A 23,016-nucleotide genomic window follows, 5' to 3' on the forward strand; every position below is an offset into this window, starting at 1 on the left:
CTGAGTTCAAGTGATTCTCCTGCCTCAGCTTCCTGAGTAGCTGGGATTACAGGCACGTGTAACCATACCAGGCTAATTTCTTGTATTTCAATTAAAGACGGGGTTTCACCATGTTGCCGGGTTGGTCTTGAACTCCTGACCTCAGGTGATCCACTCGCCTCAGCCTCTCAAAGTGCTGGGATTACAGGCGTGAGCCATGGTGCCTGGCCTAGCAAGTAGTTTTTTCTTCTTTTTTAAATTAAAACAATGAAGTGCATTTGTTTCTTTCCTGTGTACCTCCTTTGCACTTGATCTCACTGTTGCCTCATTCTCAGCTTACTTTTTATACCTCCTGATTTTACTGCCGTTAAGAAATTGTCATTTTGCAGTGCTTGAGCTTCTTGGTGGAAAGACACCAGGGAGCAGGAAATTAACACCTCTCAGAAAGGCTTCTGAAAGAACTCCAACCATAGCCTCTCTTCCAGCCTTTGTTGCCAACCAAGGTAGGGGCGAAATGCTTGCTTTCTAAGATTTACCTGGAACATTGTAGGCACTTCTCTATTTAACTGAATCCGTGAAAAAATAAACATATGCATGGACTTTCTGAGATGTGTAGCTGTTCAGGAAGCTGGTGAAGAACGGACTTGAACCTTCTGTGGCCAGAGAAGCTGGATAAGGGATGAATATTTGCTATGAAGAACATTGTTGTGGTCACCTTCGGGATGACCATTCAACCCTCACTAAGTTGGCCAAAGGAGGAGACCCTACTTCCGGGGCAGCTCCCAGTGTCAGAGAAGAGCAAGAAAAAGAAACCTTTGAAGTGGAGAGAGATACCTACGAACTTTGGATACGGACGCTGAGGAAACCGGAATAGAGAAAAGTCAGTGCAGTTGGCTGGTGTCAGCCAGAAACTTTTCTTGGAAGTCAAGTAGTTGAGTAAAGTACTTGAATTCCTAAGGTAGAAAGGCAAGAAATAGGCTTCTGCCTCCATATCTGTTATCCCGTTTCCCAGAAGGATTCACCATTTCCTCCATTGATGCCATCCTTTATTTCAGGGGTCAGCAAACTTCCTGCTGCCTGTTTTTGTAATTTGTTCTAGGACATAGACACAGGCTTTCATTTACATGTGGTCCCTGGCTGCTTTCATCCTATCACAACAGAGCTCAGTGGTTAGGACAGACTGTGTGGTCTGCAAAGCTCAAAGTATTTACTCTCTGGCCCTTTGCAGAAAAAGTTTGCCGACCTGGCTTTATATTGTTAGCAATTGAATAATTCCGGGTTGTTTTTCCACAAGGCTTATGGTTTGCTTCAGCCCATGCAGTTTTCTTAATGAGGGCCCTTTTTGCTAATGGTGTTACTTGCAAGATGATTTACTCGAACCGGGGGTGTGGTCTGGGAATTAGGCCTCTTGAGGAGAGACTGACCATAGGAGCTGCCTATAGGACCCACATGGAGTGGCCAGTCCCCTGATAAGAGACATTGTTTGTTTCTGATATTTATTTACTGCTCAATGTATGCCAATATTATAGAGAAATTGAGGCTAAGAAGTTAGGAAAGGTGCCCAAGGTCAGGTGCCAGGATTTGAACCCAGTCTGTAGGGTAAAAGCACTTGCCCTAACCACCCCCTGCTTCCAGCTGAGCCCCCGACCACCCTTTCTTTCTAACTATTTTTACTCTCTACTCTGTCCTCTTTGTGATATCTGGGCCAATCGTTGGTCAGCCTTTGCTCTTTTGGTTCACGTATGTTTCTCTTGGAGCATTCATTCCTTGGCCAGTTTTCTTTATAACCCATACCCCTCCTCTGCAGTTGTCTTTCCAACCTTGCTCCAATCTCCATTTCTTGCTAACTCTCCCTGGGAGGAAAACTTGAGATGCACAGGAGGTCCTGGGTTCCCTCCACATCAGCCATTCCTGCCCTGTTACTGAGCATTGCCTGGAGCGGCAGCTATCATCCAGGTGCCCTTCCTTCTTCAGAAGCCAGCAGGCACACAGAGAACCAGCTGGAAAGGGTATTGCCACCAGGGCCCCCGGGCCCCAAAGTGGCAAAAAGGCAGCCTCTGGGAGGCTGAGCTGGCATTTCTGACCTTTGTGGAGAGAGGGCGTCCTTAAAGGGACAGCGAGCTCTTTTCTTTCCTGGTGGCTGACTGCCAGTTAGATGCCAGGGGTTTGAAGAGGCCATTGTTCAGGAGATGGGAGATAGGGGCCAGACTGCCTAGTCTCTTTTTCTTTTCCTTACGTACTGCCTGTCTGCCTCTGATGTGCAGCCTGTCAAGTGTGGAAGGACAGTGAGCTGTCTTTGGTCACATACCCTCCCCTCCTCTGAAGGCAGCCTTGTCACTAAAGCTAAGGGACAGAATTGCCTCACAGTCACCAGCTCCCCTCCTCCATGGCAGCTGCCCTGGTGGGAGAAAGAATGGTCTCTGCAGACTTCAAGGAAGTGACCCCATCAGTTTCCGTGCCCCAAGTGAGTGGGGTGAGGTGGGAGGACTACACTTTCTCCAAGTGCCTTCCTTTCCTACCCCACCTGAGCTGCATTCGCCTTAGGTGCTTGTTAAAACTACAGATTCTGAGTTCCAATTCCAGAACTTCTGGGCCCCAGTAATCTGATTATCCATAACCACACCACAGTTTGAGAACCACTGACTTAGTGATTCCCAAACCTGGCTAGTCATCAGAATCATGTGGGGACCTAGTGCATCAGAATATCTGCCTGGGGCCCATAAATTTGAGCAGGGTAGCTTTCTGTTAGTGGTCAAGAGCAGGTATCCTGGAACTGGGCCCCTGGGTTTGAATCTAGCCCCACCAGCTACTGTCTTTATGATCTTGGGTAAGTTTCTCATACAATCTGTGCATCTTTTCTCACCTCTAAAATAGGCTTATGATAGTACTCATTATATAGAATTGTTATGAGGATTAAAGGAGTTAATATTTATAAAGTTCTTACAATTGAATTGGCACATTGATAGAGTATTATATAAGTTTTCATGAAATCCTTCTCTTTTATTTTGGTAAACTGACTGATCCTCTAGGTTGGAGATCACAATTTGAATAATCTCTGAGCAGCAAGGTTGCCTGGCTAAGCTGGCTTTTCTATGTGCTTTACTAAATGACCAGCAATGCCCTGAGCCAAGCCCAGGCTAGTCCTCAGTTCAGTTTCCATGACTTGTTCTGCAAAGGTAGCCCTATCATTTGTCCTCCCTGTCTTGTGGCTTATGGAGTGAGGAGAAAAATCCCTTCCTGGCTTCCACCACTAGGCAATGTGGACAGCACTGGCTAGGCTGTCCCAGGAGGGCCCAGAAGCCACATCCATAAGGCTCACTGACCTCTTTGGAGGGAATTGAAGGAAAACAAGCTGTAGGCCAGGAATAGCTAGACATAAATACAAGGTATTATAATTACTACCCACGCCCAACTCAGTCCCCTGAGTTAAATTTAACCCTCTGCACAGTCTTCTGACCCCAGGGAAGGAGGATGGACAGAAGTCTCTGTGGGGGGTCGGGGTGTGTATAACCAGGATTATGTTGGAGGCATTACCTTCGGGAACTCTGTTGAGCCAAATTGGGCCCCCACGGTTCAGCATGCATCCAAGTTTTTATTATAACTTCTTGGTTTTGCTCAACTACTACTTTTCTGAAAATGATGCTGTTAGACTGCATGTCTAGTATCCAGCTCAAGGTTTCTTTTTCTTCTTATACTCTTTAATTTCTCTTTGTATTCACTACTCAGGAGTCTCATTTGTCCAGCTGCTTATGAACATGTCATGAGGTGGGTGGAAGTTGGGAGAGATGGCCAACCTGGAGGACTGAGCTGCCTTGCTTCAGTCTGCCCCCCTTCCCCAGTGAGGTCTGGGAGTAATCAAGGCTGGAAAAGGGCCATTGCTTGAGTAGAGAATTCTAATGCCACAAAGCAGACAATGGTATTTTACAGATCCTAATATCAGGGTTTTGGGTGAGTCAAATGTTAGATTATTTAGAAGAAAACCAGCCAGTCCTCCAGGGCGGGTCTGTGGATGTTTTCCATCTTGACTACAAATGTCAGCATACAGGGACTCAGCAGTGGGCAGAGCTTTCCTAGCATCCACTCCCTCCCACTTGTGCATATTTCACAAAACTTCCAGGAAGCTACACAGGGCCATTTCTGTTCTTGGTGGGGGTTTGGATACCTTTGGCAGCTCTGAACTCAGAATCACTAGTAGGAGCAGGGCCTCAGTGGATTGAGAGACACAACTTGTCAACCTGCCTTGGGAGAAGGATTTGGTACTTGGTTAAGAGTATCAATCCACTCTTTTGGTTGTGAATGGAAGAGATCTCATGGCCTCTTTCCTTTCCTATTACCTCGTCTTTGGAGGAAGCTACAGCAGTAAAACCTGCTTTGGGTAGAAATTGGGCTGAGGGAGATTGAAAGGCCTTTCCACTTTGGAGATCTGTGAGTCTATGGATATAATTCTGGCCACCAATAATAGAGGGAGGACCCCAACTCTTCTGGAGAAGAAGGATCTATAAAATAGAAGCAGATGGAGATCCCCGGTGGTTCCCAGTACAAAAATCAGATGGCCCTATGTTCACTCCTCTGGGGCCTTGCTGATGTCACCTGCTACTGGACGCTGTGCAGACACTGTTGATGTCTCAGAGTTGGGAGGTTTTTAGAGGGGGTCTGGACTGAGATGAGGATGTGAAACCAATCTGTTGACTAGGAGCTCACCTCTTATGGACAAACCTCTTGCAGTGTTTGTAAGAGTGGCCTAAACTCTTAGAATATTCCCTATTATTTCAAACCCAGTTATGCATCTGATAACCTCCCTCTGAAGAAACAAAAAATGTTAGACTTTTCTTCACTTTTGCTTTCTCTCTGTCTTCCTCCTCTGAGATATTCAAAATCCTGTTTGCCTTAAGGCATCTCTCCTTTAGTCTAAACATCCCTAGTTACTTTACAGTTTTGCATAGGGCAGGCTTTCCAGACCTACACTGTCTTTATTTATCTTTGAACAATAGGCCTTGCCCAGTATGATGCTTTCTAGGTATGCCCCTTACTGACATCATCTGTGGTGGGATTAGTACATTCCTTCACTTGCTTCGGTTGACAAGGCCCACATGTGTTAATTATTCGTACAGCCATGTTGTAATTTTGGTCCATGCTGAGCTTTATGATCTTCACCTGCTGGAAGCCAGACTTTCACACTCCTTCTGCATTTGTAGAAGACAGTTCCTTGCCAGGGGTCAGGGGCTTATTCTGCAGTACTGCTTACCTCAGGCAGGCTCCAGCATCTGGGGTGGGTGCATGGCTGAATGACTGATAGTGTGGGCTGTGGGATGGAAATTTGATTTTGATTAGAGTCATGTTATCAATGATGTGAGAAGAAATTGCAGTGGGGGTGGGGGTGGGAGGTGAGGCACTGGCAGGATGTCATAGCTTGAGCCTGTGAGTCAGTGTCTACAGCTTGTCATTTGGCTACTTTTGATTTTAGATCTCTTTTCTCCTGACTTGTTCCCTTCCATTCCCCACTAGGTTTAGATTGGAAGAGTCAGGCTTGCCAAAAATTTTAAATATTTATTTATATATATATTTGAGTCACTTTGTCATCCAGGTTGGAGTGCAGTGGTGTGATCACAGCTCACTGCAGCTATGAACTCCTGGGCTCAGGTGATTCTGCCTTCAGAGTACCTGGACATGTGTCAGCACATATGGCTAATTTTTAATTTTTTAAATAGAATCTGGATCTTGTCGTGTTGACCAGGCTGGTCTCGAACTGCTGAGTTAAAGAGATCTTCCTGGCACGACCTCCCAGAGCACTGGGATTACAGGCAAGAGCCACTGTGCCCAGCTGGCCAAAACTCTTTAATGAGGATTGGTTTAGCATTGAGAGAGAGAGAGAGAGCGCCTCCCATCTGCCCAGAACAGCCCCCACCCCCCATCCCCTCATGGCAGTGTAGCTGTTCTTCTCTAAAGAGGCAGGAAGATGCTGCGGTAGGGAGAGGAGAGATCGTTAGTTGGAGGCGATGAAATGGTCAGAAGAGAGAAAATAGAAACAGGGCAGGGTTCGGCAGTGCACAGCTGGGTTGCAGGTCCCATCTGCTGTGGTCAGCATGGCTGCCTTCTCCTGCCTCACTTCCTGTGGTCACAGAGCCCAACTTTTCTGCAGCTTCTGAACACTTGCAGAGGGGTGAAATAAAGAATGATTGTGGACCTTTAGGGCAGGAAAGGACCTAGGGGGTCATCTAAGTCATCTTAGACCAACTCCCCCTTATAACAGGTGGGGAAACTGAGGCCCAGAGAAAGGGTGACCTACAGCCATGGGGACGCCTCAGCGTCATGCCATCTGAGTGCTCATACCCCATGAATGCAGATGCTGTCTTATAAAGTGGGTTTTGGATTGCAACATGTCAGTAACTCCCTGCTTAGCCAGAATCCTCCTCTTTGAAAGTCAAGTGTATATTGCATCTCTAACCAGGAAAAGGCCTGTCTGGAAACAAATGCATGAGCAGCCCAGTACTGCCCTGGGGGAGAGTGACTGAGCAGACTGACTGTCATGGCTGAACATGTATGGGAAAAATGGACATCAAGAAAAGATGCCCATAGATGTGAATAACCCACATCGTAGATACACCCAGACAGGACCTGGCAACCTCTCAAAGCAATGTGGGCACAACTGCAGAAAGCCGGGCACCAGACAGCACTTCCTGGAGTCTATACCTCTGTGCCGTGGAAAGAGAAATAGGGGAAATTCTCTGAGTAACTGCATGCAAGTGCTCCTGGTTGCCCTCTGGAGAGTCCAGGCTGAATTAAAGAGGAGCTGGATTCAATGCTTGAAAATGAATTCTGTGCTTTGCTTTCCCCGGGTGTTGTATATTGACTGACCCCATTGATCAACCTCTTGAGACATGTGGGCATGAGGATGGGGCCTAGGAGGTGGCAGCAGCCCTGGGCCCTTGCCTTGACTCCTTTGGTTTCTCGTAACTCATAATGAACTCATAATGATCTTCTTCCACCCAGACTCACACATGCATACTCACACTCAGACACACCCACACACTGACACATGCACACTCACTCTGCCATTCTCTTTCTCACTAGCTCCCAGTGCAGCGCAGGGACATAACCATAGTGCTTTCATGTCGTGAGCCCTGTTAACTGGCAAAGCCAGCTGGTTGTCTCTGGTTTAAAGGAAGAGTGGGCTTGGGGTGAAGGAAGGTGGAGGGGATGGTCATGTGGCTCAAGCCTAGGTCCAGTGGCAGGAAGGACTCAAGATCTGTTTTTAAGGACAACATGTCAGCATCTTAACTGGGGCATCCAGCAAGCAGACATCCCTCTTTAAGACCTTAATCCAGGATTAAGAAAAGGTCAGTTACCTCTGCAAAGAGGTGATTTGGAGAGGGGCTTAGTGTCTCCTAATTTCCTAGAGTAGGCAGAGGAGTGGAAGCCAGAGCATGGTCAGTGGACTGTCCCAGGGGCCAGGACTGTCTAGAAATTCCAGGGTGGTACTGAATTCCCTGAGCCTCAGTTTGGCCTTTCTCTTTAACTCTAGCAATGTGTCTTGTCTCCTGTTCACAGACATTCTTGGTGGTAATTAGTACATATCATAGGTTGAAAGGGACTCTGCAAAATACTTGGAGACAGATTTGCCTGCAGGAGTTTTATTGGGAAGTGCCATTAGGAGCAAAGCTATAAGCAAGTGAGGGAATTAGGATTCGGCTGAGGGAGAAGTTCAATTCTCATGCACCTGAAAGAGGCTTTAGCCAATTCCATGAAAAATTCTAGAGCTAAGATTGCTCTGCAGGGTTATCCCAAATTGAGGCAAAGGGCAGGTTTTTATATCTTCTCCTGGACTAGTCATTGGATGCAGTCTGTCCTCAGGGAGGGGCATTTTCTTAGGTGAGGCTGCTTTCTTTAATCCAGGGCAGTGCCCAAAGAGGGACTCAGCTGTGACCCATCAGCAGCTATTACTCCAGGCAGCTGGGGAGATGAGTACTTCATTCTGGAAAGGAGTATGATGCTCAGGTGAAACCTCTATATTACAACCTTGACTGGGACTCTAGGATGTTGTGCTTTGCCTGACATCTGTTCATTCTCACAGGCAGCCTTTTATAGCGCAGGTGTCATCTTCCCCTGATAGAAGGGACTTCTACTGAGGCACAGTCACGTGTGGAAGGTCAGAAGGTAGCTAGGGCAAACCATGTCCAATACTTGGTGGCTTGTGGTGGTGGAAGGAACACAGGACTTTGTTGTATATGTGATTATTTAGTCTCTTTCCATGGTAAACCTGGGATTATGGGCAAATTAAATTACTCTAATTTGCATAATTAAGGCAAATGAGATCCATGCCCATGTTTTAAAGGTCCCCAGCCCCATTTGCAGCCACCTCTTGGTAGTTTCTTCGTTCATGGCCTTCCTGCTTGGCGGTTATTGTTGTCTATAAAGAGGACAGCTTGCCCTAGGATATTCCCCAGTAGATGAGACTCTGAGTCCTGCCCTTGAGCAGTTCCACTCATCAGCCTTCTCAATTTTTCACTTTCATTTTTCTGTGCCTCTCTGCAGCTCCTGGGTTCTATATATATATGCTCTTACTCCATTGACTTCCATAGAATCATGACTACAGATTATTTATCCTTGTTTTCTCCAATCCCAATTTTTTCCTCCCTAGGAATCAACTTCGTTTCCTTGCCAGTGCTTTCCACATATGAGGCTGAATGTCCTGCTCACACATGGGCCCTGTGCGTTCTCTGGACACTTTAGAGTCACGATCTTGTAGATTCTTGCTTGTGACCGCTGAATACTCTAATTCTGAAAATCTAGAAAAAGGAGGATTTCTTTCTCTTTTTAGTGTATCCCAGAATATCAGCAAATTTACCTACACAAACTTGTCTTCTCTCTCTTTTTTTTTAATTTTATTTTTTGGAGATGGAGTCTCACTCTGTCACCCAGGCTGCAGTGCAGTGGCGCAATCTCGGTTCACTGCAGCCTCCGATTCTCCTGACTCAGCCTCCCAAGTAGCTGGGATTACAGGCGTGCACCACCATGCCCAGCTACTTTTTGTGTTTTTAGTAGAGACTGGGTGTCATCATGTTGGCCAGGCTGTTGTTGAACTCCTGATCTCTCAAAGTGCTGGGATTACAGGCGTGAGCCACTGTGCCCAGCCTGTCTTCTCTTTTAAAGACAACAATTTTCAAAACCAAAAGATTATAGTAAATGTCATCGGGTTGAATTAAAACCCAAAGATCAAGGGAAAGGTAACATGGGAGGATTTGAGCATTCTAAATTTGTCTGTTTCTTCAGTCCCTGATGAATGACATCTTGGTATCTTGGTATACTGAATAAAGTTGCAGATGTGCTCATAATCTCTTTGATACAATTTTCTCTTCTGTGAAATTAGACTAAATAAGATTAAAAGAGATATGACCCAGTGTGCCCTTCATAAAGTACCTAGAACAAGGCCTGGCAGTACCTTACCAATGAGTGTTAGCTCTTTTTATGTGGGAAATTATTCGATGAGAGGAAAGATATCTTGGATTAAAGAAATTTTTAATATCTAGAAAATATAGATCACTAGTCTATGTTTTCTGAAGTTATTTCAATACTAAATTACTAGAGAATTAGGTTAAAATAGTATAGACCCATGATTCCTAAACATTGCCACACATTTCAATCACTTGGAGATCCTTCAAAAACTCTGATTCTTGGCTCCCACCCCAGACATTCTTGGTTAGATGGTTATGTAAAAACTCTCAGATGATTCTGAAGTGCAGCAAAGTTTAGAAACCACTAGTATAGATCATTTGGTGGATTTGTAGTTGATGCTGGCTGAAAATGTAGAATTGGTTGTAGTGAACATTTAGAAAAGAAAAAGGTAATACGCAGGATCCAATTATTCTATTTGGATAAGATTAAAAGAAAATTGGAAAAAAGAATTGGTGTGCATGGTGAAATGGGATTTAACTAATGTGTAGAAGGAGCCCTAACCTTAGTAAGCTCTGTTTCCAGTGGGCTAAGGGGTAACTATTTTTATCCTGCTGGGCTGCATTTTGTCCCAGGGAAGGCTTTCATACCTACATATCCATGTGTACATGATAAAATTCGACTTGAAGGGTGGGTACCTAATTGAGTGGCAGTGTTGGTTGCTAAAGGTGAATGTTGTGTTGGAGCCATCTGAATTCTCAGCTTCCTCACCCTTCAACCTTCTGGCCATCTCTTGCTTTAGGTTTTAATTATGTAGACATCACTGCTCCTCATGTGAGAGATGCAGTATTAATGAGAGGTCTTGGGTTACAGTTGGGTCAGAGGCAATCAATATACGCATTTGAACACCCCCGACCTAGCTTCCATGGATTAGATTCTGAGTTGGGGAACTCAGAGAGGACAGAGTGGACATCTGTGGAACATCAATTCTCTTGCACTAATGGCTCATAATGCGCAGACTATATCCTAAGCATTAATTCAGGAAAGAGTTATTTAATAGGGTCTCTAGAGTACCTGACAGCCAGTGTATACCAGCTCGTTTATAATTCAAGGACTGAGTTAAAAGATCTTTAGCGACCCCTCCCATTAAAAAAAAAAAAAACATTGGTTAAATGTGGACCTCTTTGGCTAACAATCTAGGTTTTTTCCTCTTCTGAACTTCCTGAAAGACTGTCTATATACCCTCTGTTTCCTTGTCCCTATTTCAGTCTGAGGGCAGCCAGTTGATTAGGGCAGCACTGAAGAATCTTGGAGACAAATTGTCTTGGAGACAAATCCTGGTTTCTTTGTTTCCTCTGTATGTGATCTGGGAAAATTATTTAGTCACTGAGATGCCTCAGTTTCCTTTTCCACAAAATAGGGTCAATGGATAAAAGGAAGGAATACATATTAAATGTATAAAATCTCTGCCTGGCTCAGAGTATACTTTACATGCTTTCAGTCATTTAATTGGAGGAATAACTTGAGGAAGGGATAATGTCCTACTCATCTGAGCTGCTTTTTGCTCATCCTTATAGTATAACAGTGAGGGTCCCATAAGACAGAAACCACAGCAATAATTTCAACAGGGAAATTTTACTATTAAGAATCATTGGCTGGGTGCAGTGGCTCATGCATGTAATTCCAGCACTTTGGGTGGCCAAGGTGGGAAGATCACTTGAGCCCAGGAGTTTGAGACCGGCCTAGGCAACATAAGGAGATTCCATCTTTACAAAAAAAAAAAAAAAAAAAAAATGACAGACATAGTGGTGTGTTCGTGTAGCCCCAGCTATTCTGGAGGCTGAAGTGGGAGGACCAATGGAGCCCAGGAGGTTGAGGCTGCAGTGAACTGAGATTGTACTACTACACTCCAGCCAGGCAACAGAGGGAGACCTTGTCTCAAGAAACAAAGAAAAAAGAATCGTTAACAAATAAAAGCATGCAAAAGTCTCTGCAGAATGGAGGTATAACAGATGCCTCTTGTTATAACAGATGTAGGGAGTAGCTCCTAGGATTGAGCCAAACACTCACTGAAGGAACAAACTTCTATGAAGGCTCCCTGCACCTCCTCCAAACCCAAGGCCAAAATTCAGAACTTATTGGAGATGGTGTGGCCATGGCCCAAAGTATGACAGAGGAGGTACTAGAGGTTCTGGGGACTGGGGTACACAAACTGGAAACTGCCCATTAGGGTATCAGTGAAACTCACTGGGAGGCCGGTGACGTCTGCAGAAAAGCACCAGAACAAAGAAGGGCAACCCCTTCTACTGTCTCTCTAGCGCCCTCTACTGACAAGCTATAACATTGTGCCACCTGGCAAAGAAGAAAAGTTGACAGGGTACAGCTCCAGCATCACAAGGCAGGGAAAAGAGGGTGGATTTGCAGCTGAGGGGCAATAAATGAATACATAGCCTGAGTAGGAACAATGGAACTTACCTTGCAGGGTTGTTTTGAGGGTTAAATGCAATATTATAACAAGTGCCTTTTGCCTAGTAGATGTTTATATATGGAAGTAGCATGGTATGGTGAAAAGATGGATTTTATTTTATTTTATTTTTTGCTTTCGAAACAGAGTCTCACTCTGTTGCCCAGGCTGGGATGCAGTGGCACCATCTCAGCTCACTGCAACCTCCACCTCCCAGGTTTAAGCAATTCTCCTGCCTCAGCCTCCCAAGTAGCTGGGATTACATGTACCTGCCACCACATCTGGCTAATTTTTTGTATTTTTAGTAGAGATGGGGTTTCGCTGTATTGGCCAGGCTGGTCGCAAACTCCTGACCTCAGGTGATCCCTGCCTCAGCTTCCCAAAGTGCTGAGATTACAGGGGTGAGCCACTGTGCCTGGCTGAAAAGATGGATTTTAGTAATAACTGTGGGATCATGGGTTAGCATAGTTTCTGATACTCAGTTTTCTCATCAGTTTGATAAAATAATTTTTTTTTCATGACGTTTCTCTCTTGTCATCCAGGCTGAAGTACAATGGCCAGATCTTGGCTCACTGCAGCCTCTGTCTCCTATGTTCTAGTGATTCTCCTGCCTCAGCCTCCCAAGTAGCTGGGATTACAGGTGCCCATCACCATGCCTGGCTAATTTTTGTATTTTTATTAGAGACAGGATTTCACCATGTTGGCAAGGCTGGTCTTGAACTCCTGACCTCAGGTGATCCACCCAACTCAGCCTCCCAAAGTGCTGAGATAACAGGCATGAGCCACTGCTCCCAGCCTGATAAAAGTTTTATAAAAGGATAAAAGGCATAAAAACACTTACCACCGTGCTTGCAGTGGTGAATTCTCAGTAACTTGTAGATCTGTTTCTTTTATTCTTTGTATCCCACACACTTCAGAAATCCCCTAGATATCTGTGCTTCAGAAAAGCACTTGTGATTTGAATGATAGTTTTTTTAAAAATGAGATTTGCTTTTGCCTATCATTCTCCACAATTCAGATTCAGATTTAAAGTCAGATTCACATAAACTGGAGTGCTACTCTGTAAAAGTTTTTAAATTTCGTTTTATTAGGATGCAAGTGGGATTCAGAGATGTAAGATCTTAGCCTTTATTGTCAACATCTCTGATGCCAGTCAACAAAGGTCATTAAACACTGGAAGTAAATAAAATACTGTGTAGACACTGACCCTCTATATAAAGTGTGATTGATCAGGTCTGGGTTGAATGGATCGGTTCAGTTGGATTCGCAGGTATACCTTGACTTCTCTTTCTTAGCCCTGATTCCTCCAGGTGGTCTCTGGAATGTGCTTTGGACACTGCACAGGACTCTCAGACACTTCTTTTCCTTATAAAAACAGAAGATAGTGTCAGTTTTCTGTATCTCTGAGGGAAAGGTTTAATTCAGAAAAAGGTACCCACTTTTACCTCAATTTCCTAAATTCATTTACAGAAAAGCAACTTGGGAATTTAGGCACCAAATAGCAATGAAAGCATGGAGATTGAGTCCGGAGGCGTAAGTTCCATTTGTGGAAGTCCCATTGGTTTTGTTAGGATTGCAGCGTGTACCTGCTCTTGGATCAGACGGCCATACCAGAGTTTGTGCTATACTTTCAAGAAGGACAAGGGCAGAAAGTATGAGTGCCTCCATGTGAATTTATAAATAACGTTAGGAAAAAAAGGGCCCATGCCTTCCTAATGGTATGTCAGTAGCACCTTCTTTTCACACACAATATAATGATTCTGAGTAGGACTCAGTTGGGTAAGGCAGATCGGGTTTCAGATACAGACTTTGCTACTTAATAACCATGTACTATAGGCGAGTTATTAAACTCTCTGCCTCTTAGTTTTGTCATCTGAAAAATGGGAATAGTGAGCATTATCCATTTTTTATACCGTTGATACAATAAAATAAAATAATTCTTGTCAGGGGCTTAGCAAATTGCACTGCGGATACATAGTACGCTTGCTGTCATCAGAATAATTTTGGTTTTATTGTACCTCAAGGGAAGAGCTTCTCATCATGAAAGGCTTGTACTCTGTACAGGAGATACAGTCCAGATTCTCTGATTTGCTTGTTTTGTAACTTTTCTATTATTAAATGAAGTCCATTTAGGGGGCCGGCAAAGAACATTTTGGTGACTGGGGAAATCCCGGCACATACTTCATGCATCTTAAGGAACTGAGATTTTTCTTGTATTCAAACTCAAAGTTTCTGAATATCTGTCTCACCGCTAGATGATATCTTTCATTGTGTTTTTCAGCAGTAGCTACTGCTTTTGGCCAATATTGATTATAATAGCTTTCATTTATTGGACAGATACATACTTTGTGTGAGTCGCAGTGAGAAGTAGGTTGATGCATTGACATCGTGTAATCTTCGCACTGTCCATTAAGATTGTTCTTTTTGTGTCTGAAGATCGAAATATCTGAAACTTGGTGAAGCTAACTTTTCAAAGGGCACAGAAGAACTAATTGATAGGGCTAACATTTGAAGTCATATTTGCCTTGTCCCTGACACACCATTTTAACCCATTGTTTTCAATATAAACCATGAAATTACTAACAATGTAAGCCAATATACAGCTGTACATTTTGTAGTGGAAAAAGGGAAGTCTCCCCAAATTAGGACTTATCCAAAGTTACACATGAGTGAGTAGGGAAGCCAGGACTAGGACGCTCGCCATTTGACTCCTAACCCCTGTGTCTGTGCCTTGATGGAGGAAAGGACATTCAGTGCAATTTTTTTTTTTTTTAAATACAGAGTCTCACTTTGTCACCCATGCTGGGGTGCAGTGGTGAAATCTGAGCTCGCTGCAACCTCCGCCTCCTGGGTTCAAGAGATTTTCCTGCCTCAGCTTCACAGTAGCTGGGATTACAAGCGTGCACCACCATGCCCAGCTAATTTTTTATTTTTAGTAGAGATGGAGTCTCACCATGTTGGCCAGGCTGGTCTCAAACTCCTGAGCTCAAGTGATCCTGCCTGCCTCGACTTCCCAAAGTGCTGGGATTACAGGTATAGCCGCCAAGTCCGGCCTAAAAATATTTACTGAATATACATGTACCCAGTACCCCTACATGCTGGAGGGAGATGAAAGAAAAAATAGCCTACCATCTTCCCAGGGATGCAAAACCAAGAGAGGACAACAGAATCTGCAATTAAGTTCTAAATGTGTACCAGAAGGGCAGGGGCAGCAGAGGTACCCAACTGTTCTTGGGTGCTTTTGCATGCCTTTTCTTGACTTCATGATCTTTTCAATATGTCGTATTAGCCTTTTCAGATGAAGAAACTGAGTCTGAGATGAGAGTATGTAGGTGACCAGCTAGCAGCACAGCTCAGCTTTGGTTCCAAATCTGACTCAAGTCCAAGATCTTTCTGTGGATTAACCTTGAAGAGCCAGCTAGACATTTCAGAAGGGGTGGGACTTGAGCCAGACAAGCAGGGATGGCTGAAATCAGGGCATTGAAAATATACCTTTCTTTGGAGCTGGGATTCCTCTAGGTAACTGAGGTAGGGCCAGACAGCCCAGACCCATCTGCTTCCCCTATACTGCGAGGCTGTTGTTCTATCAACAGGCTACAGACAGAAGCAATCTTGGAAAAATTTTTCATGATGAGCCTGTAGGGGCTGAACCCCCGCCAGAATGAAACTTTTTGCCAACAGATGCCCAAGAAATATTAGCTATCAGCATGCATTTGAGAAGGACGCAGGTGACATCAATGGATTATAATTACTATTCAGCTTCAGCATGTTTTCCTATGCCACTGTGGTAGACAGACAACACTATCCTCTTGGAAGATTCAAAGCATGAGAATGCATAAGCCAATGCTTTGCTGTTCAGGGTGGTCCTGGAATAGCAACGTGGGTGTTGCCTGGGGGTATGTTAGAAAGGCTGACTTCGGTGGTCCCCTAGACCTGCTCCATCAGAATCTGTGGGTAAAGAAGATTCTCAGGGGATTAAAGTTTCACAAGCGCTGAGCTAACCATCATCATTGTTAGTGTTGTTGGTTTTGTGCTACATCCCTTAAGAGATGACAGTCGTTGTCAAACAGTTGGGGTGTGAGGATCAAACAGATCCAAACATGGATCTAGAGGCAGGTGATATGGATTCCCAGCTCCTCCTCTTTCTTGCATGGAACCTTCACCTTCCTAGAACTCAGCCTTCAGATCCACTAAACAGGTCAGTAAGACCTATTTAGGTGATTGTGGTGGGAATGAAATGATTGAATGTGGGCAAAATGCTTTGTCAGCCATGAATGACTTTTGAAATATTATTAATATCGTTGCTGAATAGAATACCTCGCACTGCCAGAACATTCCTCTGGGGGCTGTCTGAGTACTAATACTGCATTTTGGTGAATGGACAGAGGAAAAAAACACTTATAAAAGGCACAGCTTAGAATTAGAAGACTCAGGCGACTCTGCTTTGTCACGAATGTAAGTGCTTTCCCTGAGTGTTACTCTTGCCATCTGTGAGAGCCTGACCTTCCCAGAGGCGAGCATCCTAGAAGTCTGGGAGCTGCTACACTGAAGAGGCCCTCGGCCATCTTTTCTTGCACATTATGGTCTCAGTGCTGGCCTCCTCTCTTCTGCTCCTAGGGCACAGGCCGTGAGAGCAGCCGTCATCCTCTGAAGGATGCACGACTCTCTTTAGAACCAGGCACCTGTGTTTCTATTGAGTATCACCTCCTTGATACAGCTCAACCTAGTGGACAGCATCTGGGAAATAACTGGTGGCAGCGAAGGGAGCAGAGTCTCCTGGGAACGTGGTCTTGTATTTTGTCGGATTGGGGGTGAAGAGGAAATAACACCCCCCCCCCCCCGCCCCCGCAGCCCCAGCGGCTCTGTCCTGAGCGCCGGCATGAATAATTGAGCGCCGGCAAGCTGACTGCACCAAAGAGTTGCATTATGTAAACCGGCAGGCGGTGCGTGTGCGTGTTTGCGCGTGTGCGTGTCTGCGCGCAAGAGGGATGCGTGTCTGAGTGTGTCTGTGCGCCTGTGCGCGTGCGTGCCTGAGCTCAGAACAGCTGTCTGTGAGGGAGTCGGAGGGAGAGAGAGAAAGGGAGCCAAGGCGAGGGAGAGAGGGACTTCTGAAGGCTGCACGACCACACCAAATAACAGCCGCAGAGGGAGGTGCGGGAGAGGGAAATAAAGGGGAGTCATGCTTAAAATTCCACAGCGGTGTGAAACAGCAGAGCAAAGAAGCGCCCCCAGCTTCTGAGAGCCCTGGCCTGAGTTCTCTCCCCCGTTAGAAACAGGGCTTTGGGATGGTCATGGAGGTGAGTGCCCTCCAGCCTCCTCAGGGCCCCCGCTCCCCGCCCCTTCCCCCCACTGCCCAATGCATGAATGAATGAGTTCCTCTCTGCACTGCACTCTGCTACCGTTCCTACCTAATGGCTTCCAGGTTAGTGCTAACTCGTGCTGACGCTTCTCTCTCTCTCTCTCTCTCTCTCTCTCTCTCTCTCTCTCTCTCTCTCTCTCTCTCTCTCTGTGTGTGTGTGTGTCAGTCTATCTTTGTTTCCTCGTGGGATTTTTTGTAAGGGGTGGCTCTGTCCTGGGGTCAGGATGGTGCCCTGGGGGCTGTGGCGAGGACCTGTCTTTCTGGTTGTGTGCTTTTCCCAGCTGACACAGGCTGCTCAGAGCTGCCAAGAACACAAACCTTTCAAGGCAGACTAAATCCGGAGTCCATGTTGTTTGCTTCTGTTTTCTGTTCTGGGGATCCGAAAGCAACCAGTGTGACATCATGCTGCAGAGATGCCACCTTCTTTTCCCTCCCTAGCCTTTTCTCTTTACAGTAGCACTGCTTGAGCTGAGCTCTGGATCACAGAGGGGTGGCCCTGGGGTGGGCTGGAGGGAGGGACTGGGTTGAGGTTGATGGGAGTCCCCTTGTCCAGCAAGACTTATTCAGGGCCCTCTAACTTGGAGAAAGGAGGGCAGAGTAGTGAATTAGTGGCACGATGTGTCATGGAGAGCTGGCTGGGAGCTTCTGGGGGAGGTGTGGACAGGCCATGTGCTCCTGCTCCTCACCTGCTGGCTTCCCTCCGCAGTGCCTTCTAGAGGGGTAGGAACTGGCCAGAGCTGTGGTCAGGAAGATAGGGACAGACACTGCGTATCCCACAGGGAGAGGGCCATGGGACAGATGGATCTGGCCGGCAGAAGGAGAGGATGAGAGGGGAAGTTGATAGCTCTCATCTCAGAGAAATAAAGGGATTTGTTTATTCTTTGGCTTAGCCAGCATTTGGCGCAGAGATCTGCCTTGTATTTTGAGAAAATAGCTACCCAGTGGCTGGGCCTTACTCCCCCACACCTCCTTGCATTGTTAGTTATTTGCTTGATTTAGGAAGTGGAGGGCTGGGGGAGGACTTGGAGCTTGCTCTCTCCCCGGGGCCTCAGCCAAGAGCTCAGGAAGGGCTGGAGAAAGCCATCTTTGCCTCTTCTCTGACTCTTGCTAGCACACTCTCCTCTACCTCCTGCCTCTCCTCTCTCTGCAGCTGGCCTTAAGTGGTGGTCGTATTTCTAGACTTTGCCTTGGACAGCACTCCGCAGGTTACGGAAGTTTGGAACCCAGATGAAAAAAGCTGGCCTTGGAAGAAGGATAAGGGAAAGGGATGTTTTTGGGAGCCACCCACAGCAGGAGATTGATAACGTCAAGGCCATGATTAAAAAGGAATGCCCTGTGAGGACTGGGGTGGGTGGGGAGTGGAGAATCAGCTAGTCCCCTTACCTCTGTATGCATTTAAGCAACTGCAAAACAATAACTTGCGAAAAGAATGAAAGAATAAAAGCTGTCGTCATCCTACCTAGAAGAAAAACTCCCGGCTGGGTGTGCTGGTTCACGCCTATAAGCAAACACTTTGGGAGGCTGAGGTGGAAGGATTGTTTGAGCCTAGGAGTTCAAGACCAGCCTGGGCAACATAGCGAGATGCTGCCCCTATTTAATAATAATTTCTTTCTTTTTTTTTTTAATTATTAGGTTCACAGCCAAATAATAATAATTTTTTTAAAAGCCTAAAGCTAAACACCTCCCCTGCCCCTTCTTTCTTTTCTGGCCCTACAAATTTTTTCTGCTGATAGGAGCAAGGCTGCAGCCCTTTCCCCCAATGTTTGGGATACAGGCACTCTCCCCTTGACTCAACAGGCAAACAGGCCCCCAGAAAAGGCCTTTTCAAGGTCATATGTTTAGACCAAATGTCAGCAGACTGTTTCAGTACAGGGCCAGTAGTCGATACTGGGGGCTTTGTGGGCCAGGCTGTCTCAGCTACTCAATTCTGCTTTCAACAGTGGAAGCAGTCGTGGACAATTTATAAACAGACAAGCATGGCTGTGTTTCCAATAAAACTTTATTTACTGACTCTGAAATGTGGATTTCATATCATTTTCACATGTCACAAATACTCTTCGGATTTATTTCAGCCACTTAAAAATGCAAATACCATTCTTGTGTCCAGATAAGAGACTTAAGGTCTGTGGTTTTGCATCTGGCGTAGAGATACTCGTAGAAACACTCAGAATTATAGTGTAACCTGAGTTGGGGTAAAATTGTTCATCCTTCTGCCGGAACTGGGATTTGTCTCGTTGGGGGAAGTGGTGGGAGTGTTTGCTCCTTGGAGGGATATGCATACACCCCAGTTAGCCTACGGGATAAGGCTGAAGCACTACATCCAGAGACTCATCAAGGAACAGTGAGTAATTTCGGGTTCTTTTGATTTAGAAAATGACTGAAAATGTATGTTTGCAATCTGATATCCAAAGCAGGTGGAGTGATGATTCTGCTCTATTCTGTGCTGCTCAGACCACTTCTCTGCAATGTTACAACTATGTCTGAGCTTCATAGTTAAGAAAGTTGAGATCACCCGGAATCTTTTCAGAGGAGAAGGAGCCCAGTTGCTGGCCAAGGGAGCCATTGCCATGTTAATGTGAGAGTCCAGCAGGTCCAGAGAAGGCATGAGAGCCACGTGAAAGTACTACATGGAGGAAAAATGAGATTTGTTCTGTGGCTCACAAGGTAGTAGGATACGACCTCTGGTAGGAAGCCACAGGAAACAGTTTGAGCTTAAAATAGAAACTGTCAAGAGTTGTCCCAAGCTGCAATGAGTTATACATCAATTAGTGACTGTCCCTTGAGAGCTAAAGATTTGGTGGGGATGTTGTAGGACAAGTGATTTTTAACTTCAGAGAATAGGTTTGAGGAAGTAGAGTTATTTAACCCAAAGAAAGCAGGATAGAAACAGAGGAGAGGTTGTCACTAATGAACTGACCTGCAGTCTAGGATAGCTGGGATAAAAGAAAATGGTATTGCTGGGCACGGTGGCTCAAGCCTGTAATCACAGCACTTTGGGAGGCCAAGGCGGGTGGATCACGAGGTCAAGAGATCGAGACCATCCTGGTCCACATGGTGAAACCCCATCTCTACTAAAAATACAAAAAAATTAGCTGGGCATGGTGGCACGTGCCTGTAATCTCAGCTACTCAGGAGGCTGAGGCGGGAGAATTGCTTGAACCCAGGAGGCAGAGGTTGCGTGAGCCGAGATTGCACCATTGCACTCCAGCCTGGGTAACAAGAGCGAAACTCCGTCTCAAAAAAAAAAAAAGAAAATGTTATTAAGTGCAATATAGCAGAGGGTTTTTCTTTTTTCTTTTTCGGAGGCAAGGTCTCACTCTGTCACCCAAGCTGGACTGCAGTGGCATGATGTCAGCTCACTGCAACCTCTGTCTCCAGGGCTCAAGCAATCCTCTCACCTCAGCCTCCCAAGTAGCTGGGACCACAGGCATGAACCACCATGCCTGAGTAGTTTTAAGAAAATTTTTTAATCTTTTAAAAAAATATAGTAGAGACCAGCTGTTACTATATTGCCGAGGCTGAGCTTTTTCTTTTTAAAATCATAAATAACTTCCTGATGATAGCATGAGACAATGAGAAGGGTCGCAAAGGAAAGCCCTGTGATTTTTGTCCCCGGAATGTATTTTAAATTAGACTAAAGCCTGTCTTGGGTGGTGGGCATCTGCTTGCAGTCAGCAGCTGGAATGACCTCTTACAGTTCCCTCTATTCTAAAGTAGACTGGTTCTGACTTTATCATGTGGTCATTCTTCGGTGTGCTTTGGTTTGAGTTATAGCAGAAAAATAAGTCAGAACCAGGTTTGAATCCCAGCGGTCAGGCAGAGATTGGCCGTCCTCATAGGCCAGTGAGGTCAGGGGAGGGGCGATATGAGGGGCAGGGCATGCGGCATGTCACCACTTCTCCGCTGACCTTCATAGCCTTAGTCTGACTGCCTCAGGAGGAACACTGACCTGACAATACCACAGCAACCTCGCACTGAGGTGATGTAGCCCCGCCCAGAGAGAAGGCTGGTGATGCTGAGTTAACCGTGGGCCCAGACTGCCTGGATTTTGTTTCTGGATGCTTTGCCTAATTTAGATCCGAGTCCTTCTGTCTCAGAGATGCTACTGTTCTCAGTACTTCACAGTGTATTCTTATATGTTCTTTGTCATCCTCCTCCATGTCCTTGAGGGGGTTAGGCGGCATCCACTCTGGTTCTTGCATAATAAAAGCGGAAGCTCAGAGAGGAATCATTTGTCTCCAGATCAGACATGAGGAAAGCTTGAGTCAGGAAGGCCACCTAACTCATGGGGGCTATTCCTCAGCTTCCCGGTCTGTCTCCCTTGATGAGTGGTGATGGGAGATACTGCACAGAGTTAGTTCATTACATGTCTGTCTCTCTCATCAGATTGTGAGTTTCTTAGAGTCAGTGACAATATTCCCAATGCCTAGACCTTTACCTGGCATGGGCACAGAACGTGGTTCTCACTAACTGTTCGATGGGTGGGTGGACCCATTGATGTCACCCAGATCCTGCAAAAATTCCTTTCGGTTTTAGTAGCAGCATTTCTCTTGCTGAGGATGGGGGAGAGGCCCTTGATGAGCAAACACAGGAGAAGCTGGAAGTTCTATTCAGTTGAACTCCTTGCCTTGTTCCAGTGGTCTTGGCCTCCTAGTGGACTGGACATCTCTTTTGAGGAAGGAGCTTCCTGGGAGAGTTTAACGCCTTTCTGCTTTCACAAGGTTCCGTTCCCTTGTGAAATACTCTGTGTGGGGTTGTACTTGAGTTGACTGAGATTGTTAGAGGCAAGTTCATTATATAGTTAAATAAATAAGTTTATTAAAGTACTTTCTTATTTTATTTTGAGCAAGGGTCCTACTCTGTTGACTAAGCCGGAGTATAATGGTATGCCCATAGCTCACTGCAACTTTGAATTCCTGGGCTCGGGTGACCTTCCACCCCCAACCTCTAAAGGGCTGGGAATACAGGCATCTGCCACCACACCTGGCTAATTTTTTTTTTTTTTTGGTAGAGATGAGGTCTTGCTATGTTACCCAGGCTGGCCTCAAAGTCCTGGCCTCAAGCAATCCTCTCACCTTGGCCTCTCAAAGTGGTGGGGTTACAGGCATAAGCCACTGCAGCTGGCCATAGAGGCAAGTTTAAAAGTATTAAGTTCTTATTGTATGCCCAATATCACGTTTAATATTGTGTGGATACAAAGAACTGTAACACTGTTGCTGTCCTAGTGGGCCTTCAGGACGAATATGTAATACAAAGTTAGAGGTGCTCTGAAGATTCTTCCTTAATCACATTGAATCAGCAAGGTTAGGGTAATTTCTGAAGACTATGCAAATCAAAGAGATTTGGACAGATAGTGATCGCTGAGAGTCATGGAGGAATGAGGACTGTGGCACGTAAGAGTGCCATTAGAGCTGTCCCAACACGTGAGCAGCTGGCCAGTGGGAGCTCTATCAGTGGAAATCTGAAGCAGAGGCATGGCGGCTGTCGTCTGGGCCTTTGCAGAGGGAGTCCTGCATCCAGTGGGAGGATGGATTACATGATCACTATGAGCTCCTTCCAAACTACAGACTACTGTAGTACTGCTCAGCCAACACCTGGCCAGTGAACCCAGGTGTCCCCTAAATGTTAGGCGTCTGTTCTGTTGTGAACAATCTCAGGATAAGGAGACTGTACAACACCTGTAAGTTCTTATGTTTTATTTCAGTGTCTTCTGCTGCATCTTAAGTCTTTATCATACCAGTCCTATGGATGTAGGAACTAGCTGACGATGTGCCTAGTGACAATCTGTACTCTCACCCTGTGTCTTTGCCACGTGGAAAGGACT

General features: G+C 45.7%; 1 protein-coding gene across 34 annotated transcripts in view; it reads left to right on the plus strand.

Moving 5' to 3' along the window:
- The window catches only part of GRAMD1B (GRAM domain containing 1B), a 260,660-nt gene that overhangs the window by 184,346 nt on the left and 53,298 nt on the right, over positions 1-23,016 (plus strand). For 2 of the 34 annotated variants that reach the window (XM_078339737.1, XM_078339739.1), the window contains exons 1-2: positions 16,850-17,255; positions 18,343-19,533. The exons of 29 other annotated variants lie outside the window; for them this stretch is intronic. In XM_078339737.1, coding sequence (XP_078195863.1) covers positions 19,466-19,533 — 68 coding nt within the window. In that variant the 5' untranslated portion in view covers positions 16,850-17,255; positions 18,343-19,465. Of the gene's footprint in view, positions 1-16,849; positions 17,256-18,342; positions 19,534-23,016 lie in introns of those variants that run through there. 3 more of the 34 variants (XM_054241666.2, XM_054241668.2, XM_078339742.1) reach the window with 2 other exon arrangements.

Source organism: Callithrix jacchus, chromosome 10 (assembly GCF_049354715.1).
Source record: "Callithrix jacchus isolate 240 chromosome 10, calJac240_pri, whole genome shotgun sequence".
NCBI lineage: Eukaryota > Metazoa > Chordata > Mammalia > Primates > Cebidae > Callithrix > Callithrix jacchus.